Below are 24,745 nucleotides of genomic sequence, written 5' to 3' on the forward strand. Positions count from 1 at the left end.
TCCCTAGAAGAGGACAAAAGGTGGTGATCAAGGTGAGTGCCTACCAGTTAGGCAGAGGGCATTGTTGGGGGGTATCTGACACATGTGTTGAGGTGATCATGTCTTCTTAAGGTCCATCACCTATCATCAAGCTGGGCTGGTGAGTTCCTCCTGTATGGAGATTCTATGGCTCTTGTATAAAGAGAAGACATTCATGCAAATATCTGTGATAACAATGCAGAGTAAAATTGGTGGCTAAAAGAGAGGTTCAGAACAAGAAGAGGGCTTTTTAGTGTTGGGGATCCTTCACGGAGGATGTGGCATTTGAGATGAGTCTCTAAAGGCAGAGATTTGTGGGGGACACCACTGAGGGGGTGGGCAGTGCATGAGCCAGAGTACGGAGCCAAAGAAGTGGGGGCGTCCACTGAGGAGCTTGGATTGCTCAAAGCTCAGGGTGCAGGTCAGGGGTTTGTGGAAATAAGGCTAACAATGTTCAGTGAAGGTCTCGAATAACAAGCTTGAGTGTTGTTTAAATCCATAGGCAGCCAGGGAGGATTTTGAGGTGATGAAGGAGGCAATGTGGCATTTCTTGGGACAGTAATGGTGGCAGATGTGGCAGAATGAATGAGAGGGAGGATGGGGAAGGGGGAGAGCAGGGAGTAAGGAGACTGGCAGGCAGGAGGCAGTCACAGGGAAGGAGCCTGTGATAGGGAACATACACATGCTCTGACTTCAGGTGGCATGTGTGCATGGCCTCTGTATTCTAGGTCCGTGTTGGGGAAGTGTGGTTTGGTGAACTGTGGCTGGGTACACATCATATACAATTAGGTTACAGTAGGAATGAACCTCTACCCGAGTCATCTAAGAGAGACTTTGGAAAGAACTTTCTAGAATTCTAAGAGTTTTGGTAGCCCAAATTGCTTATAAAAGGGCATGGTTGTGACCTTGAGATGAGCAAAGATGTCTCCAGGTTTGAAGTGGATGGGGTGCTTTCAGGAGGTCCCCTTGAGCTGGAGGTACCTTGAATGATACGACAAGCCACAAATGAGAGGAGGAAAGCAGGGCAGAATTAGGAGATGGCTGGTGCCCTGCCTCATTTTACAGTGACCCAAGAAGGTTCAGAGATCCCAAGTGACTTAGGCATTGTGAGACTTGTGAGCCACAAGACACCCAGTAGATTTGTCCCCTGACCACCCATCCAGACTCCCCAGGTCCATCAACCTGGGTAGAACTCGCACACATTCCCATCCTCTGACGGCTTCGGAGCAGGGTGCAGTCGGGGACACTTTCTTAACTTTAGAGCATTGCTGAGTGCTACTTATGCTCTGTCCTTCCCCAGGGTGGCTCCAGTGCCAGACCCGATGTGCCCAGGCTTAGTGGAGGTAGAGAGGGAAGGGGAGGCAGCTGGTAGCAGCTCCTAAAATCAGAGAAGGGGCCCGGCTGCATTGCTGGCTCCACAGGCAGGCTGGATGCTGGGTCAGAGAGCGCCGTCCGGGCCTGCAAGTCGGTGTCCTCCATGGAGCGGTTTAGGAATATTGGATTTGCTGGGTCAGTAAATTTCCACTGGTGCATGGCAATAAACCTCGGGCTTCATCACACTTCCCTCTGCCCGGCGGTCTGCCTTATCTCATCCTCCCGAAGCCACCTGCCCTCCTTGATAAGTACTAATAACAAATGCTTGCTCTCTCCTCTGTTTCCCAGGGTGAATGGCTCAGTGTTGGCACTGAGTGTGGGTGCAGGTATGTCTGTCGGTCCAGCACAATGCCTCGCACACCAGGCCCTTCTGGGGATCTGACAGGGATACCGATTGGCTTTGGGATGAAAGATGGGGCTGGTTTGGGACCTTCTTGGAAAAAAGGACCTGAGAGCCTAGGGTAGGTGGCTCTTTATTCAGCCTCTCTTATCTCCCCCAGTCTGGGAACATGCTGGAGGAGGAGATTAGTGTCCTAGAGGAGTAGCAGTTCTTGCTATCTGTGGAAAGGCTCCTTGCTCCAAGCCAACGCTCAGTTTTTCTAAAGAGCTGCCTTCACCTTGTACTGGACACCCACAGAGGTCCTCACAAAACTGTCATTTCATGTATCTGGTAGAGATTTCAGAGCACCCGTGTGCTACACACCATGGCAGGTGCTCGGAAGACAAAGATGATGGACAGTCCTTGCTCTCTGTGAGCTCACAGTTTGGGGTGGGGGAGGTCAGGGAACAGGTTACATCATGGCAGGTTCAACTCAGGGTGTTACTGAAGGAGACCCATGGAGGAGGCTATAGCCATGCTGTCGCCCATTGGACTGTTGACGTTAGCCAGTCAGGGTGTAGGGAAAGGGGGCTTCAGGTAAGGGAGCCATGCGCCCCAGGAGGTGAGGAGGAGTTTGATGTAGGATCATTCTGTTGGGAGCATTGGCCAATAAACATGCTGTGGGTGGAGCTGAGGGGGAGGAGGGGTGAGCACGCACCTGTGCAGTTTTAACTGGCTCCAGTGTCATCTCTTCTCCAGATCCTCCTTCCTTTAGGTGCCCTTTCTGTGCAGTTTCATTTTGTCTGCACTTCCCAGACAGCCCGGGCCCTCTTCTGCACTCCCCACTTTGCTTGACCCCTCCCCTCCTAGGATGCTCTTCCTCTGTCCTCCCTGCACATCTCCAAGACCGAAGTCAGGCCCCATTTTATAAGGTGGGAAGCTCAGGGCTCAAGGGTCCTTACAGGACCAACTAGTCCCCTCCTTGCTTTGTTCTTAAGGAACTATGGATCCCACAGGAAATTACATCCTAAGGCTTTGTTCCTTGGGTGGCTAGAGGTGACCCTATAAACCCGAAGGCCCTCAAGCCCTTCCTGGTGACTCGGGCCTGCTGTGCACACTTCCTCCTTGAGCTCCTGTTCACCTGTTCATCAAGTGTTTCTTGGGTTGCCCTGTAGACCAGGCATAGTTCTGGCAGTGGGTATACAGTGGTGACAAAGACAGATCAGTCCTGCTGCTGATGGTATAGGGGCAGAATCAGATACAGATTGTCACTCAGACAAACATGTACTTTCAAACTGTGATGAGTTTGTGGGAGAAAAAGGCATATCATGGTGGGGAGGGGGCTTTCATTTTGTCATAGGGGGTTCGCCAGGAGACCAGAAGAGACCTTTGTGAACTCCTGAGAACTCAGGGATGAGCAGAGTAGTAGACATGCAGGTATCAGCATGCAGAGGAGGAGGCTCCGTGGCATTCACCCTTAAAATGGGCCACAGGACATTATGGGTTATTGTGTTACTTTCTCTGTTCAACCAGGTTGTAACGAGAGGGGACCCTATTTATCATACTAATTATGTTGTTGACAGTGATAATGGTGCCTCAATTCATTAGACAGTTTCTACGGTCCAGACTTTGTGCTATGTGTGTTACATTCATAACTTCTAATCTCTAATTTTTTACATACCCCTTGGGAAGGCATGTATTATCATCTCCATTTTATAGACAAAGAAATACAGAGCCGACATCCTAGGTTATCCAGCAGTTGGGTAACTCACTCTAGGTCTAGGCTGGAGTGTGTCCACCCTGCTGTTTTGCCAGAGCTCTATTCACTGTGGTTGTGCAGGATGGTGGTATGGGTGGGATCTGTGAAGGCATGGAGGCATATGGGGCCAGCTGATCGCAGTCACTAGGGCATGTGGAGCTGATTTCAGGGTCCTGAGATTAGCTCTGTGATGGTCTATCCACACCTCTTGCCTGGCTCCTCTTGGTGTGGAAGCCACCCTTTCAGCACTCATGCTGGACTGGAAGTCTGATGGCTGGTCAATGGCTGTGGCCCTGTTTCTTCAGAGCGCGGCTTGCTGACCCAACCAGAGGCACTAGTGCCTGCTCTGACCAGCATGCTCACCTGTCCCAGGTGGGTGCTGGTACATAGCCACACCTTCTCAATAGCTTCTGATGGGGGCTGGCCACAGCCAGGAGGCAGCTTTGCTCTGGGGACTTTGAGATGTGACACAACACTAGGGCATTTGCCCAAGTTCCCAGGGACTGAGTGGTAGGCAGAGGTGTCCCTGATGTCCTGTCCTTGGAGCCCCTCCACAAGGTTCAGCCCACCTGAATGGGCAGAGGTCCAGAAGCAGCCTTGTCCTCTGTCTTGCTCGTATCGCAGTCTTCTTATTTTCCAACCTTCTATCTTGCCCAACTTTTCCTCCAAAAATGGCTCTCTGGATCCATACATTTGTTTATTTGTTCATCTGTCCATTTATCCATCGATTCCAGGTTATGACATGTGCTGTGGATATGGCTGAAAACAAATTAGTCGACCTCACGGCATTTGCATTCTGTTATGTGCCAGGCATTTACATTTCCTGGGCTTCCTCATCAGGTTCTGATGCCCTCAGATGCCTGCTTTCTAGGAACAATTCCATAGATTCTGGCTTGGGTCCCATTCTTTAGGGAATGAAGTTGGGACTCTCAAGCTGTCCTTGAGGAGAACATAAGGCTTAGGCATGGTGGTCTTTCTTTCCCTTCTCCAACACCTGCCATGTGGTGGTTACTGTGACAGGCACTAGGGGAGCGGGGGATCCTGACCATCTTTCTAAAGCCCAGGGACCACAGCAGAGACAGGTGGGTGCACTGTCATTGCAGTCTGATTAAGTGCTGAAGAGGATGGAGGAGCCACCTCTACCTCTCTCCAGGAGAGGAGGTCCCTAGAACCCTTTATAACGTACCCTGAGCAGTCCATCCCTCCCTCAAATTGTTCACCCTCCTATTAAACCAAGCGTTGATGGTTTTCTTCATTGATCTCAGAAACTAAAAAATAGAAAACAAAAAACACCACCCCCTCCTCAAAAACCCCCCATGCTCCCCAAAAGTACCTTTCGTTCTTCTCTACCCTGACTCCTTCACTTGTCATTGTTACCAACCATTCTGAATCAGTGTCCTAGCCATTTCATTTCATTAGCAAATAGGAGAGTGGCCCCTGCCACCATCCGCTTCTTATTGGTCATCTTGTAAACCTCTGGGAGGTGGCCCCTCCTAGGGACCTCATCTTCCTCATCCTTCTTCCCCTTTGGCCCCATCCCTGAGTGGTTTGTTCAGCACTGAAAGCATTTCCTATATAGCCAAAGAAGATCCCAAGTTTAGAGTTCAAACATTGGAGCAAGGTGAGTAACTCTCCCTTGTCCTCCTGCGGTGGCCTATCTCAAACGTTCCTTTGCATAGCAGGTTGGACTTTGGGAGTAACCTAACTCCAGCCCCGTGGGGGCAGCTGCCTTGTTTGAGTCTTGGGGGTGTGAGAAGCCTTGCAAACTATACATGCTACATACAGGACCTTCAGCACAGGTCAGCCTGGGGATCTGGACTGGCCCCTTGGCTGACACTGTGTGTGGCTGAGGGAGGGACCAAAGACTGAGCTCTGTCTTACACTGAAGCCCCAGAAATTCAGGGAGAGGCACAGAGAGCTTGGCATTTACTTGGAAGCCCGCAGCTCCCTGGTTGCCAGTTAGCAGAGATGTTGCATGTTGATTTCACACATTCACTTTTCTTCCTCCCCTCTGAGAATTCTGTACTTGCTTCACTTTTTTTTGTTTAAAAAAAAAAAAAAAGCAAAGTAGGTCTGCCTTGTTCAAATGCTTGAAGAAACCCTCAAGGCTGCCTGTGCCTTCTGGCCCTCCTGGGCCTGGTGGGCTGTGGAGGAATGGGAGAGGACAGGAGAGATGGTGTCTCACATCACAGTTTCTACCTGGTTGGTCCTTCTGTACCCCATGTCTAAGGAACTGTGGCAATCCTTGAAACTGGCCTGTCTATCCCTTGCCTTGCCTTACCCCATTGTCAGCCCAGCTTTGTAGGGCCCTGGTGGTGATGACATTCCTCTACTGCTTGGGAAGAAACTGCAGGACGTAGTCCAGACTTTTCATGCATCTTGGAAGACCTTGTAAACTAGCTCAAGTTGATTCACAGGCATATTCTCCCACTTCATTCAGGCCTGCTGAATGGACCACACCTAATCCTTTCTAGAGTGTCCTCTGTCCCCCTTTCTTCCTGTGCCCACCCACTTCAGAATGTCCTTCTCCAAAGGCAGGGCCACAGGACAGCTCCTTGCTCGTCCTTCTGTGTGTGTGCACTGTGGATCACTGTTTGGGGCTTCTCTAGGTATGTGTGGAGTCGGGGAAGGAGACTGGTCTCTTTAGCTGGTTTGCCTCCTTTCTCCTGGTGGGTCCTTGCTCAGTGTCCTGCTCACAGTGAACAATCTGCCATCTATGAATGGTCTGTTCATGGGGATAGGGTGGAGGTGGGTTGTATTCCAGCTAAACCTGACTTCCAGACACTCCTCTACAGCTTTGTCCTCAGACAGGACTTGCTCCCTGTCTTCCACACTCCATTTACCTGCATCCTTTGGTCCTTCTATCCTCTTTAAGATTTCTCAGGCCATCTCCATGGTGGCTCACCTCCACTGATTAGCAGTTCAGACATACTGCCCCATTCATTTCTTCTCTCCCTTTGGCTCCTTACTCAGGGATGTTTCAAATAATGACCTTGGATCAGGGCACACTAATTCAGGTTCCCCATTGTGCTTTAAGATTCTGTTAGGCTGGGAAGATTTCCAAGGGCAGGAAATGTGTTTAAAGTCCAAGAGAGTATAGCACATGATTTGTCTGAAATCACACAGTTTCCTTGTCTGTAAAATGGGTTAATAACCACACCTATCTTGTATGGTTGTAATGAGGATTAAATGAGTAAATAAGTCACTATGAGGGAAACTTGGCTTCTGGTACATATAAGGACTTAACCAAAGTTGCTCTTATTATTCTGTTAGTGACTATGCCAGTGTCCTGATGGGACTTAACTGTAGCTCTGTTCAAAAACTGACAAGTGGGACTTAAATGCCGCTTTGACAAGTGTGACCAGGAGGGAGCAGAACTGTTGACATTGGACAGCTTCTTCTGCCTGTTGTCTCCCTGTCTTCTGGCTCTCAGGCCCTTAAGCTTATAAGGAAACAGTGGCACATTTTTTTTTTTTTTTTTGGTACCAGGGATTGAACCCAGGGGTGCTTAACCACTGAGCTACATCCTCAGCCCTTTTTGTATTTTATTTAGAGACAGGGTCTCGCTGAGTTACTTAGGGTCTTGCTAAATGTTGAAGCTGGCTTTGAACTTTTGATCCTCCTGCTTCAGTCTCCTAAACTGCTGGGATTACAGGCATGTGCCTCCGCGCCTGGCACGCATTCATTTTTGATCAGACACGAAGGTGGAACAATCCAGGGGCAATCAGGAGACTGTTCCGACTGAACCCAGGTGTGAATTGGGGATGAGAACTGGAAAGTGATTAGAAAGTAGAGGGGGCCAGTTTGGGAGGACGCTTAGTAACACCAAGTGGCTCCATGCCCAGGTCATAACAGCACCTTCTTGGTGTTCAGGGTGTACCCTCTTTGTTTGAAATCAAACAGTTTCCTGTCTGTAAAATGGGTTAATAACCACACCTATCTTGTATGGTTGTAATGAGGATTAAATAAGTAAATGAGTCACCACCACCAGCTCCCTTCACACAACACCCGCAGGAGGCTCTTGATTGACAAGGAGGAAATGGCAATGCAGAAAGGCAGATTACCTTGTCCTTGATAACATAGTTAGGATGAACTGGAAGGGAAAAGCAGTCTCCTGATTCCTAGTCTAGCTGGTAAACAATCTTTCCCTGAACCCAGGAAGTAACATTGTGAGAACCAAGTGACAGCCATGAGCCCCTCTGTATTGGGCCTGCCAGGTGAAGCAGAAGAGGACAAAAGGTGTTAGCCTTTCCAGTTGAGTGGTGTTCAGTCGGAGCCAGTTAAACACCTGCCCCTTCATCTGTAGATAGCATCCACAGGACCACTGTGCTGAGCAGGAGAGAGCACTTTACTGGAGGCTGCAATACACAGTAGGCTTTATTCCCACCTGTGTTGGGAAGAAGCTCAGACAAGTAAAACCATTGCAGGCTCCTTTAAAGAGGCTGAGCTGCCCTCAGAATCTGACAGCTTTCACCTCTAGGATGCAGGTCTGCCTAGTGCAGACTCTAGTACAGAGTCACTTCAGTGAACTATGATGAGGGTTTTGAAGTCCCTCTGGATGGAATTCATATCTCCTTTACCCTGCAGCCATGGCCAGCTCAGTTCTGCCTATCTGCTGGGTGATTAATATACCCTCCTGTCTTTGTGACTCTATTGTGGGCCCCTCAAGGGCAGGGGCACATCTTGTATGTTTCCTCAGGGGCTTTCCCCTGGTGCTCAGCACACAGTATCTGGTGTGGAATAAATGCCTGGGAGGATGCAAGGCTGGGCATTACACACCCAACCTCAAATAGGGCATGGAGGCTTCTATCCAGCCATCTCTGTGCCGTGCCTCCCAGAGGCCAAGCCCAGAGTTAGGTGCTGGGGTTTCAGAGCCCATTAAAACTTAGCTCCAGCTCTGGTAGTACTGTCAGTTCTCTTGCGGAGTTACAAGGATGGTGGAAGAAGAGAGATGGGATCCCCGCCCCTCAAGCCTTCTAGTCTTCATCATTTGCAAACTGTGGTGGTCACACGATATCAATGCAGACTTCTACATGAGCCTAAGGGAAGCTGCCCTAGTCGCAGTGTTTTTCCAGACAATAAAGTGTTGCTGTGGCCGGTCTGAAACCCCTGGCAAGCGCATTCCTCCTGCTGTTTCTCTGACCACCTCCTTTCATGCACTCCTCGCTACTCTGAGAGGACCCAGCCTATGTCTAAGAGTACTCCTACATTGCTTCACTCTTGGTATAGGCAGGCTGCGGGGAGCAAGGCAGGACCCCACTTCGGCCACCTGCCCCTTAGAACCCAGCCAGAGCCCCAGTGGCGCGGCGTCCCACCCGGGAATGCGGGGGCGGGGGTTCGCGCAGCTGCAGGAGCCTCGCGGAGCCGCGCGTGCGTGTGCGCGCCGAGGGGGCGGGGAGGGCGGCGCACCCGCGGAAGCCCCCAAACGCTTTCCCACACCTCTTGCCTACCCTGCGATCTCTTCTCCCTGTCCGCTCTAGCCAGCCCCACGTGTGCAAAAGCGTGGTGTGTGTGTGTGTGCGCGCGCGTGTGTGTATGTGGTGTGTGTGTGTGTGTGTGTAGGCGTATGAGTAGATATAGCCAGGAGACCATGTGCCCCGGGCCGGATCGACTCCGGTGTTTGCAGGAGGCGGCGGCCAGCTTGACAGTGGCCACGTTTCGTGCCCTCTCCAGTGCTTCTCCCCAGACCTTTCCTCCGGCTTCTTTGGGTCATTGGTACCTCCAGCCATCCCCCTTCTCTCGCCGCCCTCTTTCTTGAGTTAAAGATACCAGCGCTTTCCAGCGAAGGTTCTGGTTCACCCCCAGCCGCAGAGCCCTTGACATTTAGCGAGGGTTCGCGGCGCACTTGTATAGGCACACAGCAGAACGCTAATCCTATTAAAGATATTGTGTCATTGGGGAGGGGGGGGTGGCTCTCCAAACGGAGCCAGGCAGGCTCATGCCCATTGGTCAAATGCAAAGCAGGGGGTGGGGCTGAGGAACCGGGGAGGGGGCTCCAGGCGATTTCGGAGTCTGGAGTCGGGGCTGGGATTTCGCAGGGAAAGCCCAGCGGTTGCAGCTGCGGCGGATCCCTAGGCACTGCCTGCCGTTGTGCCCGGGAAGCCCAGGGCCGGCAGCAGCTCCGCAAAGTCGTGGAGCTAGAGGAGGCCGAGCGCCTGCAAAGTGCTCGGGCTCAGGGCTGGGACTGGACTGGGAGAGGTGTGCCCAGGGAGCCTGGATCTCGGCGCCCTTCGGCCTCGCGTGGAGCGGTGGGTGCAGCCGGGAGGCGTGCTGCCGCTCTGGAAAGAGAAATCAAATTACAGCCTCCCCTAAGACGCCAAGTTACGCAGGCGAACCGGTTCCCGGAGAGCGTTCGAGAGCGCGCATAGATAGAACCGCGCAGTGCCGCAGAGCCCTCCCGGGCCAGCCGGCCGGGAGCGGGGTGCCGTCCCATAAGCTGCGGCCCCCGGGAGCGGGTTTCGTCCGGGAGTGCGCCGGGTGCAGAGAGGGGGCGTGCAAGGCTCCGCCGGCCCGCCAGCCTGCCTGCAGCCCGCGCCCGACTTGGGCGCCCCCTCCGTCCCACTCTGGGAGCGATGCCCCCCGCTCCTCGCGCCCCCTGGGAACGACGCGAGCATGGAGAAGTCGAGTAGCGAGGATTCTTCGATTCACCGGAGTCCATCTTTGGACAGCAAGGACTCGGACTTTGGCAAGCCGTCCACCTCCGGTCGTCCGTTTGGCCGCGGCTTCACGGCCGGCGCCTTCTACGGCACCGCGGGCTCCCGGGGCCAGAGCCGCGCGGAGGCCGGCGTTAAGACCGACAAGTACAATGCACCCAAAGGCAGCAAGTACGTGGTGTTTTACCTGGACCTGTCCTTTGTGTTCCTCCTAGAATTTAAGAAGTGCAACATGGCCAGGGGCTGCCTCTGCTGCTTGAAGTACATGATGTTCCTCTTCAATTTGATATTCTGGGTAAGTCCTTGCGTTGATTCCTCCCTTTGCCCTCCTCTCCTCCTCTTTGCTTATCATAGCGTGAATACCCGCTTTCTCCTCCGTGCTGCATTGCTCCCCTCTCTGCACAACGGTAAGTGCTTTAAAAAAAATCGTCCCCTACCCCCTTTCATGCATCTTTTTCTTCCTTTCTCCCTCTCGTTGGTGGCTGAGGAGGGCTCCAACTTGCCTGTGTTCTAGGAGAGACTTGCTGTACTCTAGGAGGCTGGCAAAGTTTGCCACTACTTAATTCCCCAATAAGAAAATCCATGCTGGAAGTGCTTGAGCCCAGGGAACCTGCAGCAGTGGGTGTGGGGTCAGAAATTTTAACAGCTGTGACCCTGCATTGGAGATAGCACAGGTGAGAGTGGTTTTCAGAGTTTCTTCTTGTATCGCTCCTGAATGCACAAGAATTCAATCTGCAGCATTTTTTTGGGGGGGAGCAGGAAAGATGGGAGTGTAGAGGTCCCATTCTTTTCAGTGAATCCTAGGAAGAGGAGGAGGAGCCCCTATCCCAGGTTGAGTTGGGGCTGGTGTGGGAAGGGAGGGCTGGGGGCATGCTGCCATGGGTGACTCGCTGCTGCTTTTGAGGGATTGCAGTGGACTGGGCAGAGGGCAGACTGGTAAAGCATTCCCAGGCTTTGAGCGCCCCTGGGGACTGGAAGGGACAAAGGGAGAAAGTGGTGCTCCTGTCCTTGGTGAGACTATGTTCTAGAGAAACTGTCAGTAAATGGGGTGTCTCGAAATTGTTCTCTGTCCTCTGTGGGATACTAAAGTATGTGTGTGCACAAGAAGTACTAGTTAGGCAAATTAGATGAAAACTTAAATTCATCTCTAACTGTTCCTTTCATCCTAACTGCTGCCTCTGCCTTTCTTCACCAGAGGCCAGACTATAGTCAGCACAGATGTTTGGCTCAGCCCCAGGCTCTGTCCTGCCCGCTGGAGGCTGTCAGCTGCTTGCCTGTGCATGGTCCAGGAAGAGAGCTGGGGACAGGAGAAAGTCATTCTGAGTGAGGTTGAGTAGAAGTAGTTGTTCACTGGGGCTCAGCTTTTGTATAGACTGACCCACTTTAGCTGGAAAACTTTTTGAGAAGTGTGTGTAGGGTGAGTGACTTCTCCCACAGAAGGGAACACTCTGGGTTTTGAAGGAAGAAGACAAGATTTTGATATTGGTTCTTTATTAGCTTCTTGTGTGACCTTGGGCAACTCACTCTCTTCTTTAAATTCTGGGCTTCCTTTCCAGTCCAGAGAGGGGCTGTTGCAATGATCTTCCTCACTGCCCTCGTCTCATCTCATTAACTATGTGACATCCTGGGGCAGAGGAGGCACCTGTTTCTTTTCTAGAGAGAATTGTCTAATATTACTTAAATTGGGTTTCCTCAGATGTGTCTATGGGCTAGGACCTCTGGCCACCCCGACTGTTATTAGGAAGGATGCTACCTGTCCTGTGGTTAGGATTTTATGGAAGCTAGGGCAGCTATTCTAATTATTTTTTCTGGTGGTGAGAACCATTGGAATGTCAAGAATGACTTTGTAGCTGCCTTGTGGGCAAGTGCCTTCTGGTCCTTTGACTTGGTTGCCAGCCAAGCATTAGTGTGTATTTCCGTGAATCCTGGGTCCATCAGAATGCTGTCCTTTGTTGTTCACAGCTTTCTTCTGTCCTTTTTCATAGTTTAAACCCACTTTTCTGTTTTGTCTCACCTTACACCTATTAACACTTAACCCTGTGGGGATGCTCCGTGCATTTGGCCAGTAACTCTCCACTCCATGCTGTGCCTCCCCACCCCCACCCCGCCACCTGCTGGCCGAAAATGGTATATCTGCTTGTGGTTCCTTCAGCATGATTCCAACTTGACTTGGGGACCTCCTAGCAAACTAGTACCCTGGCCTGTGACCTGCACATAGTAGGTACTCCTGATATATTTGGATGTGAATAAATGGGAAGATGTAGCTGTGAATCTCCAACATGTGTTTATGAGGTAGGAATTCCAAGTCTCACTTAATAGGGATGAGAAGTTAGGTCTCAAACTTGCCTGTAATAAAGTCTTTCCTAGCTTAACTGTGGGGTGACAAGTGATTCTTTCCATCTTCCCTTAAAAGCTTGGCAGCAGTTAATGAGCTAGTTGATGAAACGTCCTTCCTTTATGATCTATAGTGAGAGAACTTGCTGTCTCGTCCTAATTAGAAGATGCCGACTATGCTCTCTTACCAGGAAAGGAGTTGCTCCCCCTGGTCCCTGACTTTTTTGATTACTTGATATATTCAGAATTCCCATGACTCAAGCTGGGAAAATTGAGTCTCAAAGACCCAGTTCTTTTATGCTAGGAGCATGTGAGATGATAAATAAGGCTTAGATCTCAGGAAAGATGGGAAATTTAGCAGAGGAGAAATGAATGCTTGTGTATCTAAGTGATTGCCAGTGTTTGTTGGGGGATGGAGGGGCAGGTGGAGCAGGACATGGGCCAGGATTTGGGGAAGGTGGGTCACTTACTTCCCTCAAGTGAAGATTTCTTGTAGTTAGGTAGGGGAAAGATCAGAGGAAAGAACTGAATGAAAGCAGAAAGCATCAAAGGCTAGCAGTGTGTGGATGTATCAGGGTCCCTGGGAGTTCTCTTCTGCTGCCCCAGAGCACACATACTTGGGGGCCAGAGAACAGGACCTGATGAAGGAGAGGGATGGTTAAGCCCAGCCCACTGGGACCAGGAGCAGTTGGTAGGAATTCTGTAGCATTACTGGTTTTAGTCTCATGGCTCAGATCCCAAAAGGAGGCATTTCTGAGACATTAGGGTTGAACTTGAGACCTGCGATCGATCAATAGACAAGAGTTCTTCCCATAGATCCCGAGCCATCTGGTAGTTCTCCAGACCCCCACTGGGCCACGCCCCTGCCTCCTCCCAGCACTGGGAAGGTTCCTGAGGAGAGGTGAAGCATATAAGGCAGCCTCCTCACAGCCTGTGAGTGCTTGCTTCCTCACCACTGGGTGGAGCTTCCAGGGTGCTGGCATTGGTGAGGGCCTGGGTGACATCACTGGGGGCAGGTTGAGGAGGGTGGAGCTGTACAGCTGTGCTCCTCCTCCTCCTTACTAAGAAAAGGGCAGGTGCCTCCCAGGCTGCTGGGCGCCTGCCTGCTGGTGGGGGTCCAGGCACTGCTGACTTCAGCCAGACAGTGCTGGCCACCTTGGCAGCCCAGTGCACTGTGGGAGTTTGGGGCACCCAGGAGGGCAGCATTTCTGAGGGCCTGATACAGATGGTGAGAGTAGAGGAGGGGGTCTGAGTCCCCTTTCCTCTTTATCCCTTTTGTCCCCCATCTTTCTTGGGTCCTTGCATGGTTGTCTGATAGAATATTCCAGCTAGAGATTAAGTGAAATTAAGTTTCCCCAGGAGAGCAAAGGAGACTTTTGATTGTGAGTAGAGGAGAGAGTGAGTGTAGGGATAAGCTGCAAAAGGCACCTCTGAGTGCTGGGGCCTGTGTCCTTTTCTTGGGACAGCCAATCATGATCCCGGCCTAGCTTCTCGCAACCCAAATCCAGTTGCTGTCTGCTATGGAGGGGTGAAGGTAGGTGGCTGCCATAATTGCCACTCAGTATATAATGGTCACTTTTCATGCTTGCCAGCAGAGCTGTCCCATCACTTTAAATCATGGCTGGCAGACAGTGACATTCTGGCCCCACTGGAAAGCTATTCCTTGTGGATTGCTCCCTTAATAAAGGCCAATTAGTGGAGGAGACAGCGGTCAGTGTGCCTGCTGGGGCAGGGGCAAGGCTGGCACGGGCTGCCATGGGCAGGGTGCCGGGACAGGCCCTGATTAGCCTCCCTTAAGTGGGGTCAGGCTTCTCTCAGACCGTTCACTGGCGTTGGGAGCAGGCATTGTCAGGGCTCTCCAGCAGCTTTGGTGGCGTGTTTTCCGTACTGACGTGGCTGGCTTATCAGGGCTTCTGTGGGCTCCACACTGGGTGGTCTGGAGTGTCACAGGGAGTGTGTGGGGTATCTTCTGGTAATGAGTGGGCTTGAGGGGTCCCAGCAGAGAGTATAAGTTCAGACCTGGCCCCTGCCGGCCCCACCTGGCCTTTCTCAGCAGCAGAGATGAGCCTGGAACTGGGAGCAGGAGGCATTCAGAGGCTCAGATGGAGAGATGGAGGCTGGCCTCTTAGAGGGCTGCTGCAAGACAGTCTTCAGGGTGGGTCAGGCCTGGCTGTGCTTGGGAGCAAGGGAACAAGATGAAGGGCCTGGCACATACCCTGAGAGACCCCTGGATTGGGGCCATGAGAGAATGCCAGCTCTGTGTTCACTTCCTTTCCAAAGCATTAAAAATTAAACTTCCTTGTCTTAATATCTATTTTTAAATCATGTCAGAGCCAGCATTGGTGTCAATCAAGAGGGGGTGGGGAGGAAGAGAAGAGAAAAGAGAGAAAGCCCCAGCTGAAATGGGGTGAGCAACTCCTTCCACCTTGAGAAAAGGGCCACTGGCTCTGCCGCCTGGCCTGGCAGTGAGAGCGCAGAAAACACCACTGACCTCCACTCTGAGCAGGGTGGCCTCGCCCTTCGCTACTTCTACCCCCGTGTGCCTGGCTGCCCTTGGCTGAACTTGGCCGCAGGCTCTGTGGCCCTAGCCTTCTGTGGCTTACAAGGGTGTTGGGGTCCCAATTGAGTCCATTCACTCACGCTGCAACTATTTGCTGAATGCCCGCTGCGTGCGCAGGAGCCTCCAGTTGGTGAGGACAGGGGCCGACTGGGCTCACTTAGGGCAGATCAGTTTTCTCGTGCCAGGAAGTTGTGGAATTGAGAGGTCATCTGGCCTGTCTTGCACTCAGCATTTGAACACAGGGCTGCCAGGGAGAGGCCAGTGTGCAAGGGGGCACCTCCTGCTTCCCTAGCGTTCCAGGGGGAGCGGCAGCAGGCCTGGGTGCAGCTTCCTGATTGCCTGACTCCACTCAACCTTTCCCCTCTCCAGCGCTACCTGGTAACTCTCTGAAGCTTCCTCTCTGAAGTGCTTACTCCCACCAGAAAGAAAGGGAAGGAAAAAAAGAGCGTCAGTTTCTTTTCCCCTTGGTTTGGGAAAAAAGAGTCAGTGAACTGTGGCTTTTCTGTTTTTCTTCTGTTGAAAGGACTAATGGATTCTCTGTGTCCAGTGTGTACTGTGTGCATTTATTGAGTGCCTGCTGTAAGTCAGGCCGCTGAGCCATTCAGAGTTCCATGGAGGAGTTAGCCACATAAAGAAATAATTATAGTTCTGAGTGATAGATGCTTAGTAGGGCTACTTAATAGATTAATACTGCCCAATAGATGTGGGATACAGAGATATCAAAGTAGAGCAAGTGACACTTGGAGTTGAGGGATGAATAAAAGTTTGCTGATTCAATGAGACTAAGGGTCCAGGAAACTGAGAAGGAAGGAGAGAGATAGAGAGCAAGTCAACCTAGAGTCTGTGTCAAGAGGGAGCCAGCAGCCTGATGGGAGGGGCAGGACCCCCTGCACACTGGAAGTGGGCTGAATACAGAGAAGCAAAGGGGCCCATCAGATGGGATTGAGAGGTTGGGATGGGCTCTGAGGTTGGCAGGGCTCTAGCTTGCAGGAGGGTATGTGCCAGGGCCTGGGGAGGCTCTCTAGTGGGTCTCTGGGCTCCTAGGAAATGACTAGCTTGTTTTTCTGGCGTTGACCACCATGACAGGTCTTGCTGTGTCACTCAGGCTGCAAGCTGTTGCTGTAGGTAATCCAGCTTTAGAGAGATGCCCTGTTTTCTCCCCCTTTCCGGCCTCTCCCTTCCAGCTGCGATATGCCCGCTTATTTGGTTCCAGTTAGGAAGCTTTGAAGCTGGGCTAAACCCATCGGGCAGAGTTAAGTCTTCTGAGCCAGCTTTGTCCCTGCTCACATTTGAAAGCTAATCTGCCAGCAGACGTGGTGGGGGGTTGGGGGCTGATCCTGGCAGGGATGTTAAAAATGGCACACGGTCAGGCGGGTGAGCAGATCTGCAGCTGGGGGAACAGCACAAGGTCGAGATCTGGCTTCCAGGTCCTGCTCTTTGTCTCACTAGCCATGGGACTTCTGGGGGGATCTGAAATCTCTACTAACTTAGTGAGTCCCTGGTTCACTCCCAATGGGGTCTGCCTTATCTTCCCATGGGTCCCAGCAAGCTTCAGATGCTCTCAGGGGACTTGGAGAAGTGTGGGAAGTGGGGACTCTGGGGTTTGAGATCTTCTGCCTGGCCTTGGGCAGCTCCTTGCATCGTTGCCTTGTAGGAGACACTGTTTAAGTGATGATGGCAGGTGGGAGACTGTCCTAGGAGAAGGGAGACAAGTCTTCTGCCTTTTAGAGCTTTCTATCTGCTCCAGGGGTTCTTCACTGGGGTGCACATTCCCATTGACCAAGCAGCTTCTTATGAGAACAGATTCCACAACCTCCTGCCCCTTGACTCACTCAGGGGGAGTCCCAGGAATGAAGCCCCTGGGCAGAAGTTGTTCCCTAACTATGGGCACCTGGGTTTCCTTATCTGTGCCTGCACCAAATTTTCTGCAGGGCTCTGATGAGGCCCACATGAGGGCATTCTGAACACATGCTGCTCAATGCTTCAGCTTCCACGTGCAGTAGCTGCACTCAACTTTCCTGCAGTTCTCATAGTGAGCCCATGTGAACAGGCAGTTGGGTGCCCAGGGGCTGGAGCATGGACCTTGGAATAACAATTCTGGATAGGGTTTTGGAACCTTAGAAGAGGCCCAAGTAATTCTGGGACCAGGGGTTGTTCTGAACATCTGGTCTTAGGGAGAATGGAAAAGCAGAGACAGGTGCAGTGGTGCACACCTCTGTTCCCAGCAACTTGTGAGGCTGAGGCAGGAGGATAATAAATTCAAGGCCAGCCTCAGCATAGCAAGACCTTGCCTCAAAAATATAAAGAACTGAGCATGTAGCTCAGTGGTAAAGTGCCTCTGGGTTCAATCTCCAGTTCTATCTATCCCCCCTCAAAAATAAATAAATAAATAAATAAATAAATAAAAGAAAGAAAAGAACTGGGGAAGCAGGGAAGTCCAGGGAGGGAGGAGATAGGAAGCAAGGGGGAGAGTGGTCTCTGATCCTAGGACTGGCAGCTGCATCTGCCATGTTCTACACTTCTCTGTAGCTCTCTCTGTAGCTGACCTACTTGGTATAATGAGAGAGACCAGGATTGGACTAGCTGGACTGTGGTCATATTGTCGGGTCCCCAGGGACCTCCTGGCATACTGTGTCCCTGAAGATGCTGGGCTCTGTTGAGCCTCTTGGTCTGTGATTAGGGCTGAGCAAGAGACAGGACATACAGAACAGGACATACAAAAGTCAGGTGCAGGCTACTTCACCAGCCAGAATACAGTTATGTCAAGGGTTTCCAGTTTGTGAAACATATAAACTCATGTGATTTAAATAATAGTTAAATGGACATATACCCATTACCCTGCTTATGAAATAGAACATTCCATGTACTCATAAGCCTCCATATGTCTTTCCTTGAGCACATCCCCAGTGTGAGCCCCCAGAGCGAATCATTACCCTTGAATTCTGTGTGAAGTATATTTCACATAGGTAGGCATTCTTTAGTGCCACATTATTTGGTTTGGCCTGTTTTTAAACTTGAAATAGATAGAATTATTCCAAATATATTTAAAAAAAAATTCAACTTTGTATTTCTTATTCCGTTCACTTTGGTAGATGTGACCATAGCACATTCATTTTTTCCTCCTCTGTAGTATTCCATGATGTGAACGGACTGCAGTGTGTTCTGGTTATGAGCATTTGGGCTGTTTCCTCTTTTCAAACAGTGCTCTGGTGAACATTCTTTAATAGGTCTTTTGCTGGACATATCCCAGAATTTCTCTAGGCCAGTGACTCAGGAAGTACCTTTGGTGAGGGACCAACTTTTGAAATTTCCAGTTCTCAGGGGTGGTTCTGCTGTGCGTGATTAGTTCACAGCTCAGATCACATGTGACTCTCCTGATGAACTCACTAAGCTCAGTGACACCTGAATGAATCACCTGGTCAACATCCTGGGATATTCTAACCATAGTAAATTGCTAAAAATGTTTGTAAGCATTTCCATGGACCATATTTTGAGAAGCGCTGCTCTAGGTATATAGTAAGGAATGGCATTGCTGGTCTTTAGGATGTGTGCTTCTCAGCTTTGCTAGATAAGGTCAAGTTGTTTTCCAGTGCGGATGTATCAACAAACATTTTACCAGTGGAGTGTCAATTGAAATGAAAAATTGGGGGCATTATCCAATATAGTGGGTGTGAAATGATCTATTATAATGGCTTTAATTGGGGCTTCTCTGTTTACTAGTGAACCTCTTTCCAAATATTTATTAACCATTCTTTCTTCTTTTGTGAATGCCTGATTACATCTTTTGTCAATTTTTCTGTTGTTTGCCTTTTCCTCCTAATTTTTAGGGTTTTATTTATGTTTTGGATACTAACCTCTTGTCAATTAAACATATTTATTTATTTTGGTGCTTGGGGATTGAATGCAGGGCTTTGTACCTATTAGATAACTGCTCTACCACTGAGGTACATCCAGCCTTCAAATACAGTTTGTAGCTTCCAGTTCATTTTGTCTGTTCACTTTCTTCAGAAGGTCTTTTGATAACAGAAATTGATTGTTGTAATATAGTCAATTTTATCAGTTTCTTCTCTTTGTTAGATTATACTTTCATGCATTATTAAAGAAATACATATTTCACGGATGTCTTTATATACTGGTAATAGGATAGTGCTTGGTACAACATAATAAGCATTTGTAAACTATTGAATGAATAAATAAATAAGGATAAGTTTTTATATTTATTTCTGAAAGTTATTCTCTTAAGACTAAAGTCCTTAATATCTGAAATTGTTATTTGTGTTTGAAATGGGATAAGGCCTTGGTTTCCTTTTCCCATATAAGTATCAGTTGTCCTGACTTCATCAGTCACCTGTACAGCCTTTTCCCCATAGGCCGGTGATGCTGCCTGTGTTTCCATGTGTGCCCGAGTCTTTTCATTGGGCTGGCTGTCTGTTCGGGTGCCAGGCAATAATAATTGCTGTCTTAGTTACTACACTTTCAAAGTATTAAGTCTCAATAGGGCAGAAACTCTCATGGTGTTTTTCAAGAGTATTTGACTGTTCTTAGTCTTTTATTCTATAGCATAAATTCTGGAATCAGTTGGAATATTCACCAAAAATCAATCAGTCCTCTCCCCTCTAACACTGTTGGTATTTTAATTAATTGGCCTTTCATTGAATTTATTGATCAACTCTGGGAAAATTGCCATCTTTGTGTTTATTCCTGAATACAAATTGTATTCCATTCATGTATTTCTGTCCATGAACATTGTATACTTCTCTATGCATTAGACCTTCTTTAATGTCTTTCTCTATAGTTTTATCATGTTCTCTATGAAGGTCTGACATATTTTGCTGTGTAGAGAATCCTGATCTTCTGTCCTTGCCCACCTCACTGTCCTCCAGGGTTCAGCTGTGCTCTGTACACAGAAGATGGACCTGCAGCCACTCCTTGTCACAGTGTGGCGATGGAGAATGACACTAGCAAATAGTTGGGCACTGTGTAGGGTGTTGTTCTAGATAACCTTATCTGGTCACCCAGATGAGGATAAGAGGGTTATTGCCATTCTGCCTCTGAGGAGAAGGAGCTTGGAAAAGTGAGGGATTTTGCTCCAAGTCACTGAGCTAGAAAGTGGCAGAGCTGAGATTTGAACCCAGGTTAGCTGAGCCCCAAAGCCAGTATTCTTTCTGTGATCTTCTCTGGGAAGTCATCCTGACCAGCGCTCCTCCTCTGTTAACTTTTTATTATGCTGCTTTGGGATCTGTGTTTCTAGTATAGCATAACATGGATGTGTGGCCATAGGACCGTGGTTATGTGTTTGTGGATATGACTCAGTTGATAATTTGTGCCTTCTTTCTCCCAGCCCCAGCCTCAAACAGAAGTTAGTTAAAAAGTAGCCATCTGTGGTCTTCAGGGATGTTTTCAGTTCAGTGGGTGATCAGTTGTGTTCATGAAGGCCCATGAGCTACTTTGATGTTTTTATGTGTATACCCCAAATGAAAAAATACTGTTTTTTCAGCCTTTCAACAGCATGGCCCTGCATATCGCTCTGTTGATGATTTTAGCTCTACTTAGCTCATATGGCAGGGTTTACTTTTATAACCACGGGGTCTTTTATATATTTTTTATATTTTTATTTCTTGGTTGCCTCTCTGCTAGCATCTTCTAAGCTTTAAGTCTTCATGGCCCCCTTAAGCAGTCAGTGGTATCTGCTGTGTAGATGAAGATAGCAGCTCTCAAAGTCATCACCACCCAAGGCTGTGAGCAGAGGAGGGAGTGGAGTGCCTTATCATCTCTGGCTGGCTTGCTCATAGTATGTGCTCAGTAAATGTGCATGGATTTTTAGGTGGACTGTGAATTGAACAGAATGTGGGGTAAGCTCAGGGTCTTGGGCAGGCACCCTTCCAGGTGATATTCTTTAACTATTGCAGGTCTAGGTGAAGGAGAGGATTCATGCTGTGGGGAAGGAGCACATATTCTCCTTGGCCTAACAGGATGCTGCAACTACCCATACTCACTGCCCTGGAAAGCAGCTTTGTGACATCTATCTTTGTTCTGGAAAGACCCTCCTAGGCCTGTCCCCTAGGGATTCATCAGTGAATTCTATCTACCCATGAACAGCACTCTCCCTGGGGGTTCTGGGAAATACTACTGTCTCCATCTACTGCATTTTTAGAGGTGCTGAGGACCCATGGAGTTTGGCCACCTGTACATTGGGCTGACCTCCTATCCTGTAATCTGGCTCTAGGTAGGCTTTGGTACTGGTCCTGATTACTTTGTCATACCATGATTATTAATGATGTGGAGAAGTCTGTTTGTCAGGCTGTGCCTCAGTTTCCCTTTCTGTGGGGAGTTAAAATTAAGTAGACTGTTCAGAAAAATGATTTTGTTCTCAGAAAGGGGTGGGAAGAGTCCATGAAAGGAAAGACAAAAGAGGAAAGTAAGATTAGATTCATCCTTAGGCAGAAAAGGAAATGAGAGGCAGGACTGAAATTCGTTTCTCTCTGTGTCAGAGAATGAGGCCATGTATGGAGGGACTGCCAGCCGGACCAGCACAGAGCCCCCAAATAAAATCCTGTTCAGTCACATGCTACGGGCTCCTGGTGACCTGTGCTTATGTGGAAGGGTAGTGGGTGGTATGTTCTTTGGTCTACTGCTCATCCTTCTGGGGGTAGGGGTCCTGTGGTCACAGTGTAGACATATTTACAGACAAAACCAAAGGGAAGGGCTAGGTGGTCTGTGTGTGAAGGTTCTGTGGGTGGTAGAGGGAAGAAGAAGTGCTTGAGGTGGGTCTCTTTTCCTCCCCCTTGTCTGCTTCCACTCTTGTAGTTTCCCCTTAGGCACCCCAGGTTGTGAGGTCTCAGAGCTCCCCCCATGCATGTACCCAGACACACACACGTACACAGACACAGATGTGTGTGCATGTAGGTCTATCTGTGTGTGTACACATGAGTATATAGACACAGTATTCGCTTCCATTCATGCTGCTGCAACACAGCTGTACCATAGACCAGGAAGCTTATAAACAACAGAAACTTTTTTCTCACAGTTCTGGAGGCCGGAAGTCTGAGATCAAGGTGCCAGCATGGTTGGGTTCTGGTGAGGGCATTCACCCAGTTGCAGACTGCCCTTTTCTTTCTTGTATTCTCATATAATGGAAAATGCAAGAGAGTTCTCCAGAGTCCTTTTTATAAGGACACTAATTCCATTCATGAGGGTTCTCCCCTCATGTCCCAATCACCTTTCTTTTTCTTTTTCTTTTTTTTTTAAGCTGCAAAGAGGTGTTTATTGCGAGCTAGCTCGGTTCTCTGTGCACACACAGCAACTAGTGACACTGAGAGGCCTCCTAATCACCTTTCAAAGGCCTTGCCCTCTAATATTATCTTATTGGGGGTTAGGAATTCAGTGGTTGAATTTTTTTTTTTTTTCTTTTTGGTGGGAGGGACACTAACATTTAGTCCAGAATAGAACTTACATGTAAATGTGTATATGCATATAAACACCATATATGTTATCTATATGTAGGTACATAAAGTATTGAAAACATATTCACAGTATAAATATGTATGTGTGTATATTTAGGTATTTTCCCTCCATGTGCGTGTGGCTCTCGGGCATAGCTGTCATCCTCTTTTTAAGCAACCTATTTCCTTGGATTGATTCTGGCTCTTAGATTGCAGGCACCACATACCAACCTTGGTTGAATTAGAAAAACAGGTTTACATCTACTGATTTATCTATGAACAAATTTCAGCAGGGTTGTTTGGCATTTCATGGGGTGTAACACATTTTAGATCTCTTGTTTTTCTGATTCAGCCTTCTTTCCCCTTCTTTTGGTACTGACACCCCTGTTTTTGTAACTGTGTGTTTCCTATCTGTGAAGGACACACAGATAAGAAAGGAAACTTGAGCAACAGACCACAGTGGGGGCAGGAGCCAGGGCTGCTTTGGGGGATCCAGGGATGGGGTGTGAAGACTTCTACCACTTCCACTCTGTTGGGATGCTTCAGCTCCTGCTACTTTTGGCCCCTGAAGCTCACTGCGCAAGAGTTGGCTTCCCAAGAGAGAAGGTCTGTCTGGGTCACTTGCCTGCCCTTGGCCAGGGGTGAGCAGAGCAGCTCGATTGGCAGGACTAGCCCTTCTGCATTGGGGAAAGATTGGCAGTGCTGATACCCAGGGAAGGGGGCGGGCAGCTAGGCCAGCAAGAACAACTGATGTCTGCTGAAGTGATTTGCCCACAGATGCCAGGTGACATCGGGCTGCCAATGTCTGTTTCTCCTCATAGATATATCTTCCCCACCTCCTCTTGAGCATCCCTGAGGCCCAGGAGGTAGAGCAGTGGCTTCCAGGCCATGCTACAGCTCTATTGTCTTGAACCACCATCCCTGACTGTTCCTGTGAGACACACAGTGTCTGTGCTCCCTCTCATCTGTACTCCACATCTGGCTGGGTTATTATGTTTGAGTCACTTGGGAGAGGGTTTCCAGGGTCCCCCAAACCAGGACACCTTTCGGGGTGGCTCCTGGCAAACCATGATAATGGATCCTAGGGTATCAGCACCTACTCCACACCCTTCCCTAGTGTCAGCCTGGGGATTGCTTCCTGGCTGGACTAACCATTGCCCCCTGGTGGTGGGTGCTAGGCAGTACATTGCCTCATTTCAGTCCTACCCTGTAGTTTTTCAGTGTTCCTTACTCCTTACTTCTTACTTCTGAATTCCAAGAAAAGTGTCCTCAGTGATCAACCAATGAGTCCTGATGTGTGCCTGGGGTGCACTAACAGAGGATGAGAACTCATTGTCTCTGCATTCCAGTTAAGATTGGAAGTATCCAATCTTTTCCACCTAAGTATTGGGGAAAGCAGTGTAGCCTACCAGAAAGTGCCCTGGTTTGCAGTTGGTCAGACCAGGGTTAGTGCTTCTTCCTGAGGTTCTCATAGTCTGATCCTTGGATTCTTCACCCAGCATCATAAGGCAGCAGGGGTAACTCAGGTGAGAGTTCCTAAGCACTACAGCTCACACTTAGGAGGCACTCACACCAGCACTCACACCAGTGCCTGTTGCTATACCGCCCACCATGTTTCCCGGGAGCTCATACTAAGTTTTCTCTCTACTAATAGTTCTAATCATGAATGTCTGGCTCATTGTATCTTATCTTGATGATCCTGCTAATGGAAGTCTCTGTAAGTCCTTTTGGAAGTGAGGGTGAAGACAACAATGAAAGGCTGTGACTTGACACAGAGGAGTAGGATCAGCCGGTGGAGAGGAGGAGAGGCAGCCCTCCAGGTTCAGGGGGAAGGGGAGTCTGAAGTCAGCCAGACCAGAACTTGGAACAGGACCAGCTGCCTGTCAGTGACTTCATGCTCATGTTCACTGTCGTCACCGTGCAGCCTGATGAATGAGCGAGGTACCCTGAGGTGAGCACGTAGACAGAGGAGAGCAGGTGCAGGTGAGCACCAGGCACAGATCTGGTTGCTCTTGCCTAACCGTGGAGGGAGGGCTGAGTGTCCCTGTCCAGCACCTACCCTCTGCCTTGTGTTGGGAACAGGCTGTGTAGAAGAGGCAGGTTCTCTGGGCGTCTGGAGGGCAGAGAGGAGAGGGCTACAGGGTCTGGAGGGAGGAAGACATACAGCTTGGGAGAAGGCAGGAGGCATATCAGGTGAGAGGGAATGGGAAGGATGGAAGAGGGGGAGGCATATTTCTCCCACAGAACAATGAGGAGAGGCCAGAAGTCAGAGAAAGGGGCCAGCAC

At 49.5% G+C, this 24,745-nt stretch overlaps 1 protein-coding gene across 5 annotated transcripts in view; it reads left to right on the top strand.

Moving 5' to 3' along the window:
• The window catches only part of Tspan9 (tetraspanin 9), a 198,098-nt gene that overhangs the window by 104,176 nt on the left and 69,177 nt on the right, over positions 1 to 24,745 (top strand). For 4 of the 5 annotated variants that reach the window (XM_076854034.1, XM_076854033.1, XM_076854036.1 and 1 more), the window contains one exon: positions 10,339 to 10,418. In XM_076854034.1, the coding sequence (XP_076710149.1) occupies positions 10,356 to 10,418 (63 nt within the window). In that variant the 5' untranslated portion in view covers positions 10,339 to 10,355. Of the gene's footprint in view, positions 1 to 10,082; positions 10,419 to 24,745 lie in introns of those variants that run through there. The other variant, XM_076854032.1, reaches the window with a different exon arrangement.

The sequence above is a fragment of the Callospermophilus lateralis genome, chromosome 4 (assembly GCF_048772815.1).
Source record: "Callospermophilus lateralis isolate mCalLat2 chromosome 4, mCalLat2.hap1, whole genome shotgun sequence".
Lineage (NCBI taxonomy): Eukaryota > Metazoa > Chordata > Mammalia > Rodentia > Sciuridae > Callospermophilus > Callospermophilus lateralis.